Source organism: Galendromus occidentalis, unplaced genomic scaffold (genome assembly GCF_000255335.2).
Source record: "Galendromus occidentalis unplaced genomic scaffold, Mocc_1.1 scf7180000076747, whole genome shotgun sequence".
Taxonomy (NCBI): Eukaryota; Metazoa; Arthropoda; class Arachnida; order Mesostigmata; family Phytoseiidae; genus Galendromus; species Galendromus occidentalis.
The window spans coordinates 1-10430 of NW_003804736.1; the positions used below are offsets into that span (position 1 = coordinate 1).

At 50.4% G+C, this 10430-nt stretch overlaps 1 protein-coding gene and 1 pseudogene across 1 annotated transcript; both read right to left on the bottom strand.

Moving 5' to 3' along the window:
- Positions 1-7749: 7749 nt before the first annotated feature.
- LOC114828016 (52 kDa repressor of the inhibitor of the protein kinase-like) lies at positions 7750-8863 on the bottom strand. The gene is made up of 2 exons (XM_029110559.1): positions 8159-8863; positions 7750-8061 (listed from the first exon to the last, which is right to left on the bottom strand). The coding sequence occupies exons 1-2, from the start codon at positions 8861-8863 to the stop codon at positions 7750-7752; spliced, it is 1017 nt and encodes a 338-aa protein (XP_028966392.1).
- LOC114828015 (zinc finger MYM-type protein 1-like) lies at positions 8860-10117 on the bottom strand (annotated as a pseudogene).
- Between the last annotated feature and the right edge of the window lie 313 nt (positions 10118-10430).

Genomic DNA, 10430 nt, shown 5'->3' on the forward strand with positions numbered 1-10430 from the left:
AAAAAGGGGAAACGGGGAAGCCGGGAAACGGGAAAGTGGGGAAACGGGAAAGTGGGGAAACGGGAAAGTGGGGAAACGGGAAAGTGGGGAAACGGGAAAGTGGGGAAAGGGAGAAGCGGGAAAATGGGAAAACAAGAAAACGGGAGAGCAGGGGAACGGGAAAGCAGGGAAACGGGAAAGCGGGGAAACGGGACGCGCACCCAGAGCCAGCGCAATCGAAGCCAGCGCACCCGGAGCCAGCGCACCCGGAGCCAGCGCACTCGGAGCTAGCGCATGTGTAGTGAGTCTAGCGATACCGAGTCGCCGCGAAGCGGCGACCGGGAGCGCTAGTGAGTTATATTTTTTTCGAAATCTCGAGATTCTTTAGCGCCCAGTACCCTCGACAGCACAGCTTACTTGCGCGCCTCCTTCAAGCATTTCTGGGACGACTCGAAAAAATAAGGAGAAGAAGGGTTCTCAGCATCACATCGCACAACGCGATTCCTTGCCGAGAGCGCTGTATACCCGTCGTACTAGCAGCTCTAAATAATCTGAATTTCATGCGATAAATCTGTTCCTCCCTTGATGATAGAGGATCTCTTTCCTTACTCCGAATCCGGGAGTGTATTACACTCGGAATCGGGAAAAAATCGTTTCGTAGTGAAAGTGCTTCGACCTGTCTCTTAAAAGCGAATCCTTAAACATGGAACCCTATGAGAAGGGGAATCGTGACGAGTCTCTCATGAGCGAGTTTCTGCTATAAGCGAGTTTTCAAGTCTCCTATATGCGATTTTTTTAATATGGTAGTCTATGGGCTCGGAAACCGGGGAATAGAATCTGTCAGTTATGAGCGTAAGTCTCTTATATGCGTATCTCTTATGAGCGGGTTCGACGGTATGTAGGGTGACGTATCCCTGTCACATGATTTCTCTCAGATCCGAATCTGACGTTTTCAGAGAATTCGGGTTCGCGGGGAGCTCGAAGTTCGCAATAGACTCCTTGGAAAAGTTGACGCGAGACGTGGTCTCGAAACCAGTCTGGAACTCGATTTCCGGGACCGGTTCCCCCACGATTTGGAGGCGATTTCGAAAACGGTTTTCTCAACGGACGCGACCCCTACACGCAAGACAAGGCCTGGGAGGGAGGCATGGCGGGGAAATCGACCCTCTAGATGAACCGAATTCTCAAGGAGTCCAGGACAACTTCCGCGCACATAAATGATAATAGCAGAGGATCTTCTTTGCTGGCACTCGCAAGAGCTGGAATCCTACCAACAAAATGCTTCAATGTATTCCTCGCTGCCTCCAACAACTACTGTGAAAGATGTGGAGTTCATCTCGAAGCACTGGCACACGTGATCTTCAAATGCAATGAACTCTACCACTAACATATACAAATCAGATCCGAGTAAACCATAAACCATCAGTTGAGCTTCTATGTATTTAGCCGGACATTTTTCTGCCGAAAACCGGACACGAGTCCGGCGGACATGGCACGAGGAACCGGACTGAGAACCGGACAAATAGATTTTGGCGTATTGGTTTTAATCTGGGCTCTTGGCACTTCATCTCTCGAAAAAGAGAATCGAGTCGAACTGGATAGACGTATACGCTTTCAAGCTTCGTTCTCTGAGGCTGTGTCGGCGGTCCGATAATAAATTTTTGTACATTGGAAACGACCTCTCGACCTCGGCATTCGAGAGAAGTGCAGAACCGTGAACCTGCGGATCTCTCTCCGAAACTTCCGGGAGGCGTTTGGAATCGGGGTTTCTCCCCAAGAATTCTGCGAGTCTTCTCTCGAAACGACCGTTCAGACCGGACCTTACTGAACGGACAACTTTTTAGTTCTAGTGACGGACAACTAGTTTAGCTTAGTGATGGAAGTTTTGACTCTTGGAAATTTAAGGAAGAACACCGTGGAGGTCGAATAGTACCAATTGAGTGGGTTTATTTCAGTCTCGGATAGACACGTTCGCGAGGGCAAAGAGTAGAGAGTGGAATCCGGACGATCCTCTGTGCCGAGCCATTCCTTGGCTAGCAACAGTATCTTCCGAGACTCAAGTTCAACGATCGCTTTTGGAATCGTTCCGAGCTTCGATATGCGGTCGAGCTGGACCGCCAGTTGCGGATCGCTCAACAAACGCTTCAGGCTGAAGCTGTCGGTTCCTTTAGCTCCGATCCTCGACACGAATACCTTCACTCTCTCGAAGTTCCTGTGGTGGTGCAGTGCCGCGTTCAAGAAGGTCCCCCAACGGGTGATAATGGACGTGGGCGGCTACTTCGTCTTCAAGTATCGACTGATAAAAGTCTTTCCGCTTGTTCGAATACGTTAGAAAGCTCTTCATGTTTGACACGAGCGCGTTGACAAGGGGAAACTCGTCTCTTATGGTTTCGCAGACTAGGTGTAGGCCATGAGCCAAACACGTGATATGGGCAAAGTCCTTGTAGAAGAGTCGGAGTTCTTTCCCAACAGCGATGTTAGTTCTGCACTGGTCCGTCACAAATAAATAATCGGAACAGCTTCGGATTCTCTGAGATCGACATGGCGACTCTGTTCACGATACCAGCCAGCTTTGCCGTGGCATCCACGATGTCTGTGTCGTACAAGATAGGAGCTTCGGGTTCTCCGCTGAGGGGAAGTACGATTGCATTCACAAGTTCCCTTTTCCGACAGTCTTGCGTTTCCTCTATATAGATCGCGTAAGGAAGCGAATCCAAGCCGGAAGCTATCTTCTGCGGAATCTATTGGTAACCAAACAATAGATATTTCTCGGGATTCGTGGCGCAGAGCACATGTCGATTGGACAATTCCAGGAAGAATTCTTTGAAGGCGAGCTCAAATCGTACAGCGGAATATTTGATGACGCGAAGAGGAGGAAAAGTTCGCAGTTGAACGAATTAAGGTCCTCTCGTTCCATCGCTTCCAATGAGGTTGCGATTCCCGACTGACCCTCCGCAGGTTTCGCTGCCCTCTGATGCCTCGGCGTTTTAAGGTGCGGCAATCGTACCACTTAGGGGACACGTAGCATTTATGGGACAGTTCTCTTATTTTCCGAGACTTCGACTTGGAGCGAGCTGTAGACTAGGATTTCACGGCTGAGATGATGAATCAAGATGTCGAGCTCTCAGTCCGAGCTTCAAAACTACGTTTTTTCCCCAGCTATGCGCAATCGGGGAAATCTGATCTACATTACCTCGAATGCCACGGAATTCTCAATGGAATCCTAGGCCTCTCTGCCCAACTCCTTCGTTTTCAGAATAATCCGCTGCGAAGAATGTAATTTCTTCTTCTCATCATGATCCGATGCGAATAAGCTCCTTATTTAGCTTCGCCCCAGACTCCGATATACGCTACGAGCTCAGTTCTTCGGCGACGCACAAAAGGGTAGGCACGCTCGTTGTTCTCACCAATTTTGGGACACCTCAGGATCGAAAGTTCAGTCACTCCGAAATTCCGCTTTTGTCCGATGTCCTACATGACGAGCTTCATCAAGAAAGCCATCGCTTCCGGACCTCTGATCAGACAGAAGTCAGATTCGGTGATCGTCGTAGAAAGGGGAAAGGAGGGCGGCCCTTCTCTCTTGGCTGCTAACAGCAGTCTCGGCGGCGGCGGTGCAAATCATAACGACTCTTCGAAGAATATTTGTATGGATGACTAGCGCTCCCGGTCGCCGCTTCGCGGCGACTCGGTATCGCTAGACTCACTACACATGCGCTAGCTCCGAGTGCGCTGGCTCCGAGTGCGCTGGCTCCAAGTGCGCTGGCTCCGAGTGCGCTGGCTTCGGGTGCGCTTGCTTTGGTCGCGCGTGCTCTTGGTGAGCGTCCCGTTTCCCTGCTTTCCCGTTTCCCTGCTTTCCCGTTTCCCCGCTTTCCCGTTTCCCCACTTTCCTGTTTCCCCGCTTTCCCGTTTCCCCACTTTCCCGTTTCCCCGCTTTCCCGTTTCCCCGCTTTCCTGGTTCCCCACTTCCCGTTTTCCCAATTTCCCTTTTCCCATTTTCCCGTTTTCCCACTTTCCCGTTTTCCCACTTTCCCGTTTTCCCACTTTCCCGTTTTCCCACTTTCCCGTTTTCCCACTTTCCCGTTTTCCCACTTTCCCGTTTCCCCACTTTCCCGTTTTCCCACTTTCCCGTTTTCCCACTTTCCCGTTTTCCCACTTTCCCGTTTTCCCACTTTCCCATTTCCACACTCTCCCATTTCCCCATTCTCCCGTTTCCCTGCTTTCCCGGTTCCCCACTTTCCCGATTCCCCACTTTCCCGATTCCCCACTCTCCCGTTTCCCCGCTTTCCCGGTTCCCCGCTTTCCCGGTTCCCCGCTTTCCCGGTTCCCCACTTTCCCGGTTCCCCGCTTTCCCGGTTCCCCGCTTCCCCGGTTCCCCGCTTTCCCGGTTCCCCGCTTTCCCTGTTCCCCACTTCCCCGTTTCCCCGCCTCCCCGTGCCCCCGCTTTTATTAGATATGTCCTCCGGAAAATCGAATTCCCGTCTTTCCCTTGATGAAATCTTTGATTCTCGGTGAGAGGACCACTCAAATCATTTTTTATGGGGGGAGGACCCATAACATGAGAACGACGACCCTCAGATGACCTTCCTGAAGCTCCCGGGAACCCACCCCTGAATTTTTGCGGCGATCGGTTCAGGCGTTAGTTGAATTTTGCGAATTTCAGATTTTTCAATTTTTTTCCGAGTTTTCGTATTTTCGTGGGTGGAGCACTCAAATAATTTTTTAAAGGTAGAAGGACTCATCGCATCGGAGAACTGACCCCCCTATAACCACCGCTGGATCCCCCAGAACACGCTCCTAAATTTTCACGACGATCGGTTCAGCCGTTTTCGAGTCTATAGGGTACCCCGGACAGACAAACAGACAGACAGACAGACAGACAGACAGACAGACAGACAGACAGACAGACATACGTTTTTATATATATAGATAGTCTCGAACCGATGAATCTGCCATGGTAGTGGAATCAAGAAAAATGCCTATGAGATCCCTGATGAGGGAAAGCTGGCCCAACCGGTTGGATAGAGGGTCGAGATCGTCGAACATGTGTGCTTCCGACTGATTGGGTTCTGGGTGCCCAGGTTCGAATCCGGATGCCGGAATGATGCGAGAGAGAATCGTGACTTCAAACTACCCGAGAAAGGGAATCCGTGGAAGCTCCCGGCCACCGGCGGCAGGTTATTCGTCCATCCTTCCCGAACGGCACCGGCGGGTGGGCACGGTCCGACAAAAGTCAGGTGACAAGTTTGCAGATTCGCCATCCCCCGCCAGGCCCCGCGAGATGTCGGTGTCAAGCTCGCTAAAGAACTGGCGAAAGATGGAAGAGAGCGTGCCGCGGGAATCACGTCTGGCGACAAGTGGCTGCGACTATTCCTTGCTCGCCATCCGGAGATTGTCCTCCGAACCCCGGAGCACATTTCACGTTGTCAAGCAAGTTTGACGGAGAGCGACATCCGCGCTCATTTTGGCGGGATCGAAACATACCTCCGTGGAGAAGATCTCTTAGCGGTCCTTGAAGGTCCAAGGCGGTTCTTCAATACGCACGAGACCGGCATGTGCCTGAATCCCTCAATGGGTCCCTCCCTCGAGAAATGAGGTTAGCGCGAAAGGTGGTAGTTTGCTCTTCAAGACAATGTTGCAGAATTCCACGGGAGCCTCGCATAGAGGGCAAGCGCTGGAGTCCTTCGCAATGAGATCTTCCAGGTGGCGCGGACGAAGGCAGACAGGACCGCCACTCGAGCTGTTCGGGAAGCTCACGTGAACCTTCACTTCTGGTGAATCGCAAACCTGATCCAGACTGAGTCCATCGGATTCCTAGTCAAAAATAAGGAGGAGAGAGGGAGTCTCCCGTGCTGACCGCCACAAGAGCCGGGGCGACAAACAGGAGAAAATTTCAATTTCAATATGGGATTGAATGGGGCAAGTTTCTCAATGCAAGCCGATATCATCCTAGAAGAGATTTTCCTCATGCATGCTGGAAAAGCATAGGGAGACCCACAAATAAAGATAAAAGCCGATCCATCGCCCTTTTATCTTCGATGATGACACTAGGTTGCTGGGCACCAAGTTTCCTTCCGACATATATAGACAGCCCCTGCCCTCCCCTTTTCCTTTCATGAGTTATGATCATCGAGGATTAACCCGAAGTGGAATGATGGAGCGATCGACGAACATCGTTATTGGGGCTCTCCCTATGTGCTTTCCCAGCTCGCGGGATAATTATGCATGCAAAAGATCTCTTCCAGGATGTTCTCGGCTCATATTGAGAGACTTGCCCCATATACCCCCATATCGAAGTCGAAGCTTTCTCCTGTTTGCCGCGCCGGCTCCTGTGGCGGTCAGCACGGGAGACTCCGTTTTTATTTCTAATTTTCGATGAGCAATCAGATGCACTAAGTCAGGATCAGCTTTGCGATTCACCAAGAGTGAAGGTTTACTTGTCAGTACAGCAGCTCGGATTCCGGTAGCCGAGCTGGCAAATTCATCGACGTGGGCGACTGGGCGCGGTGGAGGGGGATATGGAGTGCATGGAGACATGTCGGGGTGCTTGGGTTCGAGAGTTTGTCTTCTGTTCTCGTCAGTGGGCGCCGCGCCGTGACGTCTGTGGAGAGCAGTGTGCGGGCCGCTGCCGTCACCTCGCCCTGCGCAAGCTCGGATTGCACCAAGCGAGCTGTAGGGAAATCACCTCTGTTTCTGTGAACAAGGTCATTCCCATTACTGTCTTAAAAAGTTTTCAGAAGTCAGTGTTTCTCTTGAGTTGATTACACTTGTTTACATGATAATTATACTTGAATATGTAAGCCAAGAAACCCTGATCTAATTGATACAGAAAAAGACTGAATGGTCTTTTTGATGAAATATATTGAGTCCTCAGTCTAGTATGCGCCCAGAAATCCCTGTGGCTAGAATTAGTGAATTCACCAGAGCGGAACGTCCCTGGGTATTTTCTCAACCCTTCCGCACGCTTCATTCTCAGTGTTCTTCTGTAACCCTCAGTATCTGAACAATTAGCTAACCCTGAGCGGTTGTTACAATGTAACCCCTTTTCACTGGACCACTATATAAGGATGGAATAAAGAATCCCCCATCAAGGGGGAACGTTCGCCAGTTACCCAGTGTGATCGCTAGCCTAAGTATCGATAAGTGGACTTCAAATTCTTCACTTTTTCTGGAGAACTCCTTCCGTTTTTTCACTGTAAGGGTTTATGAAACCCGGACGGTATATAAGACACACTGAAATAAACATCAGACACAGATTCTTCTGTCACACGCAGGGGCGTGCCCAGGATTTCGTCTTGGGGGGGGCCAACATTCATCCCGGGGTTCGTCGATCTCGACTTCGCCGTGAACCGAAGACAAATGAAGAGACCGTTCGTAGGCACCATTCATGTTTATATGATATGATAAGGAAGGTAGCTAGCTTAGCTTATCGATTATATTACAAGAGTCGGAGGCGGCTTGATGCCGCTCCTTGCTAAAAGTTTCATCCTTTGACTTCACTCAGGACACAATTTGAGGAGGTATGAGGTGTTATCATTCGATTTAGATGTTAGGAAGTTATGAGATGAGTCATGAGTTGGGCAAACTCTTGCTTCTGTCTCATCCCCGCTCCTCGCAATGAGCGACAACGACGATCTTTCGGATTGAGCGATGGCCATCGCCTATAGAACAATGTCTAACCTTCTCGGATCCTGGGCGATTAAATCGACAACTTCGTCGACACTAACCGGTACATCGCGCTGCAGAGTCATCGAAGCCAATCCATTGAGTCGTTCATGCCCCATCGTAGATCGAAGATAAGTTTTTGAGCAGCTTCAGGGAGCTGAAGGTTCTCTCGGGTGTTGATGTCGTCACGGGGAATGTGGCAAATATCTGGAGGAGGGTCGCGATCTTCGGATATTCGTTCCTTGGACAAAAGCTGAGTGCTTCGATTGCGGTTTCTGGAAGCTCGTTCCCAGCCTTCCTGCCCCACTTCGCCTTCCAGCATTCAAACTCCCCTCTGAGAACGCTGGCACTGCAGTCTAAGTCGGTCTGATAGAAGTCCAGCGTTTCAATGAGATCGGCGAAAGTGCTACTGACGGTATACTTCGGTACAAGGCATTGGACTTTCATTGCCTTTTGCCGAGAATCGGCGAACAGCGAACGAAGCTCCTGGATCAAATGGTCAAGATACTGAACGTACATAGTCACCCGGAATAAGCTTCGGGTGTCTCCGCCTGATGATTTCCCTGTGCATTTGTCTACCGCTAATGCGAGGCATTTTGATCTCGACATCCAGCAGAGCGCAGATCTCTGTGACTTCATCGTAGATTATCTTGAACTCGGTCTCAACATTTTGACGCTTAAGCTCAAGAATGGATAAGATGTTGTCGACCATCCTGAGAGCGGCAAAAATATCGAGGCTTTTTTTCTGTAATTGCATAGACAACGGGAGAAAAATGCACGAGAAGCTCTCAATGGTGAGTAGAGCGAACACGAAGTCGCATTTGCAGACGGAGCTCTCTAGTTCGTATGCTCGCACGCCAGTTTCTCCCGTGACTTGTCCGAGCTCAACCAAACAGTGGAAGAGGGGGACTAGAAGCTCTCTGAAAGTAATGAAGGCGTGGTGCGATTCGACCCAACGAGTGGGGCACAGAGCTTTGAGCCGTGTTTTGGACGACGTGGGTGCGTGGGCATCTATCTTATCCATCAGGCATTGGTGTCGCTTCGTAGACTTACAGAAGAAGTTACAAACGCTCTTGACGACACCAGCGGCCAGTTTGATAGGGACAATTTCGGCGGAATGGACGAGCGCGAGGCTGAGGCAATGACTGGCGCAGTGAAAGTACAGGGCTTGAGGCACCACGGCCTTAATTTCTGCTTGGACACCATTTCCAGCTCCTTTCATCGAAGCACAACGTCATATCCTTGACCTCTGATATTTCTCACGTCGACTCCTTCCTCTTCCAAAGCATCCAAGATGGTACGCGCTAGCGCGGCTCCGGTTTTCTGAGCTACGGCGCAGAACTTCAGAAAACTTCCTTGACGACAGGCTTGCTGGCTGAGGTCGATATGTAACGCAGGCAAATCGTCAACTGATCGATCCTACCGGCGTCTGATGTCTCATCCGCGAGCACGGCGTAGAACTTAGAATCATTGACCTCCCGTACTATCTTTCTTCGGATGATCTTTCCTATTGCCGCTATGAGCTCATTTTGGAATTTATTGCTCATGTATGTCGCGTTTCGTTTGAGATTGTTCAGATGCTCTTCAAGGAGAGAGTCTCCACAATCAAGACGAAATCTCAAGAGCGCACGGAATTTCCGTCGTTCGCGTTTTCTCCGCCCGAATCGAGAAGTCCGTTGTCTCTGTGTCCCCTCAGGGGTATATTCTGTCTACCACACAACAGTATCGTTTTCACGATGGGTATCAATCTCTGGCGGTTCTTCACAACTTGCTCTTCTCGGGCTTTCACTAAACGATTTCTGATATCGAGATTGACTCGGTCTCCATGCCACTCAAGAAAGTCATTCGCGCTCTCACTGGCTCTGCGATGATACTCACTGAGAGCGTGATTCTTGAGAATGTCGACTGCTTTCTTGAACCTGTTCAGCGGCTGAGTGATGAGTACACCTCGCTTTCTGAGACCCCCGTGGCTCGAAGATTCTGTTTTCGCAAAAAGAACGCAATGCTTACAGAAACCTCCACCCCCAAACATCTCACTGTATGCCAACCAAGGCCACAGACTGAGATAGTGGTATTGGAACGCTCGAGAGCGATTCGACTCTATCGTTTTAGGGAAAGCATACTCTTTGTCCGGTTCCCAACAGTGTGTCAGAGCCTCAAATCGCTCCTCGTCTGTCAGGGAATGGTCGCAACTTCCATTGCTTGTCACGAATTTCCCTATATCCATGGGGTTGAGAGCGACTCTCTGTCGCCTCGCCGACGGTGATGACACGGTCACTTCGTCTCCCAGCGTTGTCGCGTCTGGAGCAGATTCTTCCTCATTCAGCGCAACTCCGGATGGTACTGATACTGATGCGAAGTGATCTGTGATGTTCCGAGCTTCGGTCAATTCATTTGTAGAAGAATCGGGTGGAGTCTCGATGCTTTCACTGTTCTTTCTCGAGAAAAAAATTGTGAGCTTACTTTGCCCAGCCATTATCTCTGCTTGGCGATCCTTCGTCGCTGGATTCACAGTCACTTATCAGAAACAGAGAAATTAGGTCATGGTCATTCGCTCCCGCCTCTAGAGAGAAAAATCATTCCTCTTCGAAATCAGTCGACACCAGCAGCTGCGCGGAGAGTCAAGCGCCACAGGTCTCGATGGATGGTGGATACATCCGTCTACACATACGCGTATATGTACACGCAAAACATTCGAATCCTTTCCCACGCCTCCACTCAAACCATGTGGACCTGAAAATCTTGGGGGGGCCATGGCCCCTTGGCCCCCCCCTCGCGCACGCCACTCG

Excerpts from the sequence above, each read along its gene's own strand:
- LOC114828016 (XM_029110559.1), bottom strand. The coding sequence starts at position 8,863 with ATGAAAGGAGCTGGAAATGGTGTCCAAGCAGAAATTAAGGCCGTGGTG. Across the intron at positions 8,062-8,158 it reads AGCTTATTCCGGGTGACTAT|TATACCGTCAGTAGCACTTT; the intron begins GTACGTTCAGTA and ends CTTGTACCGAAG.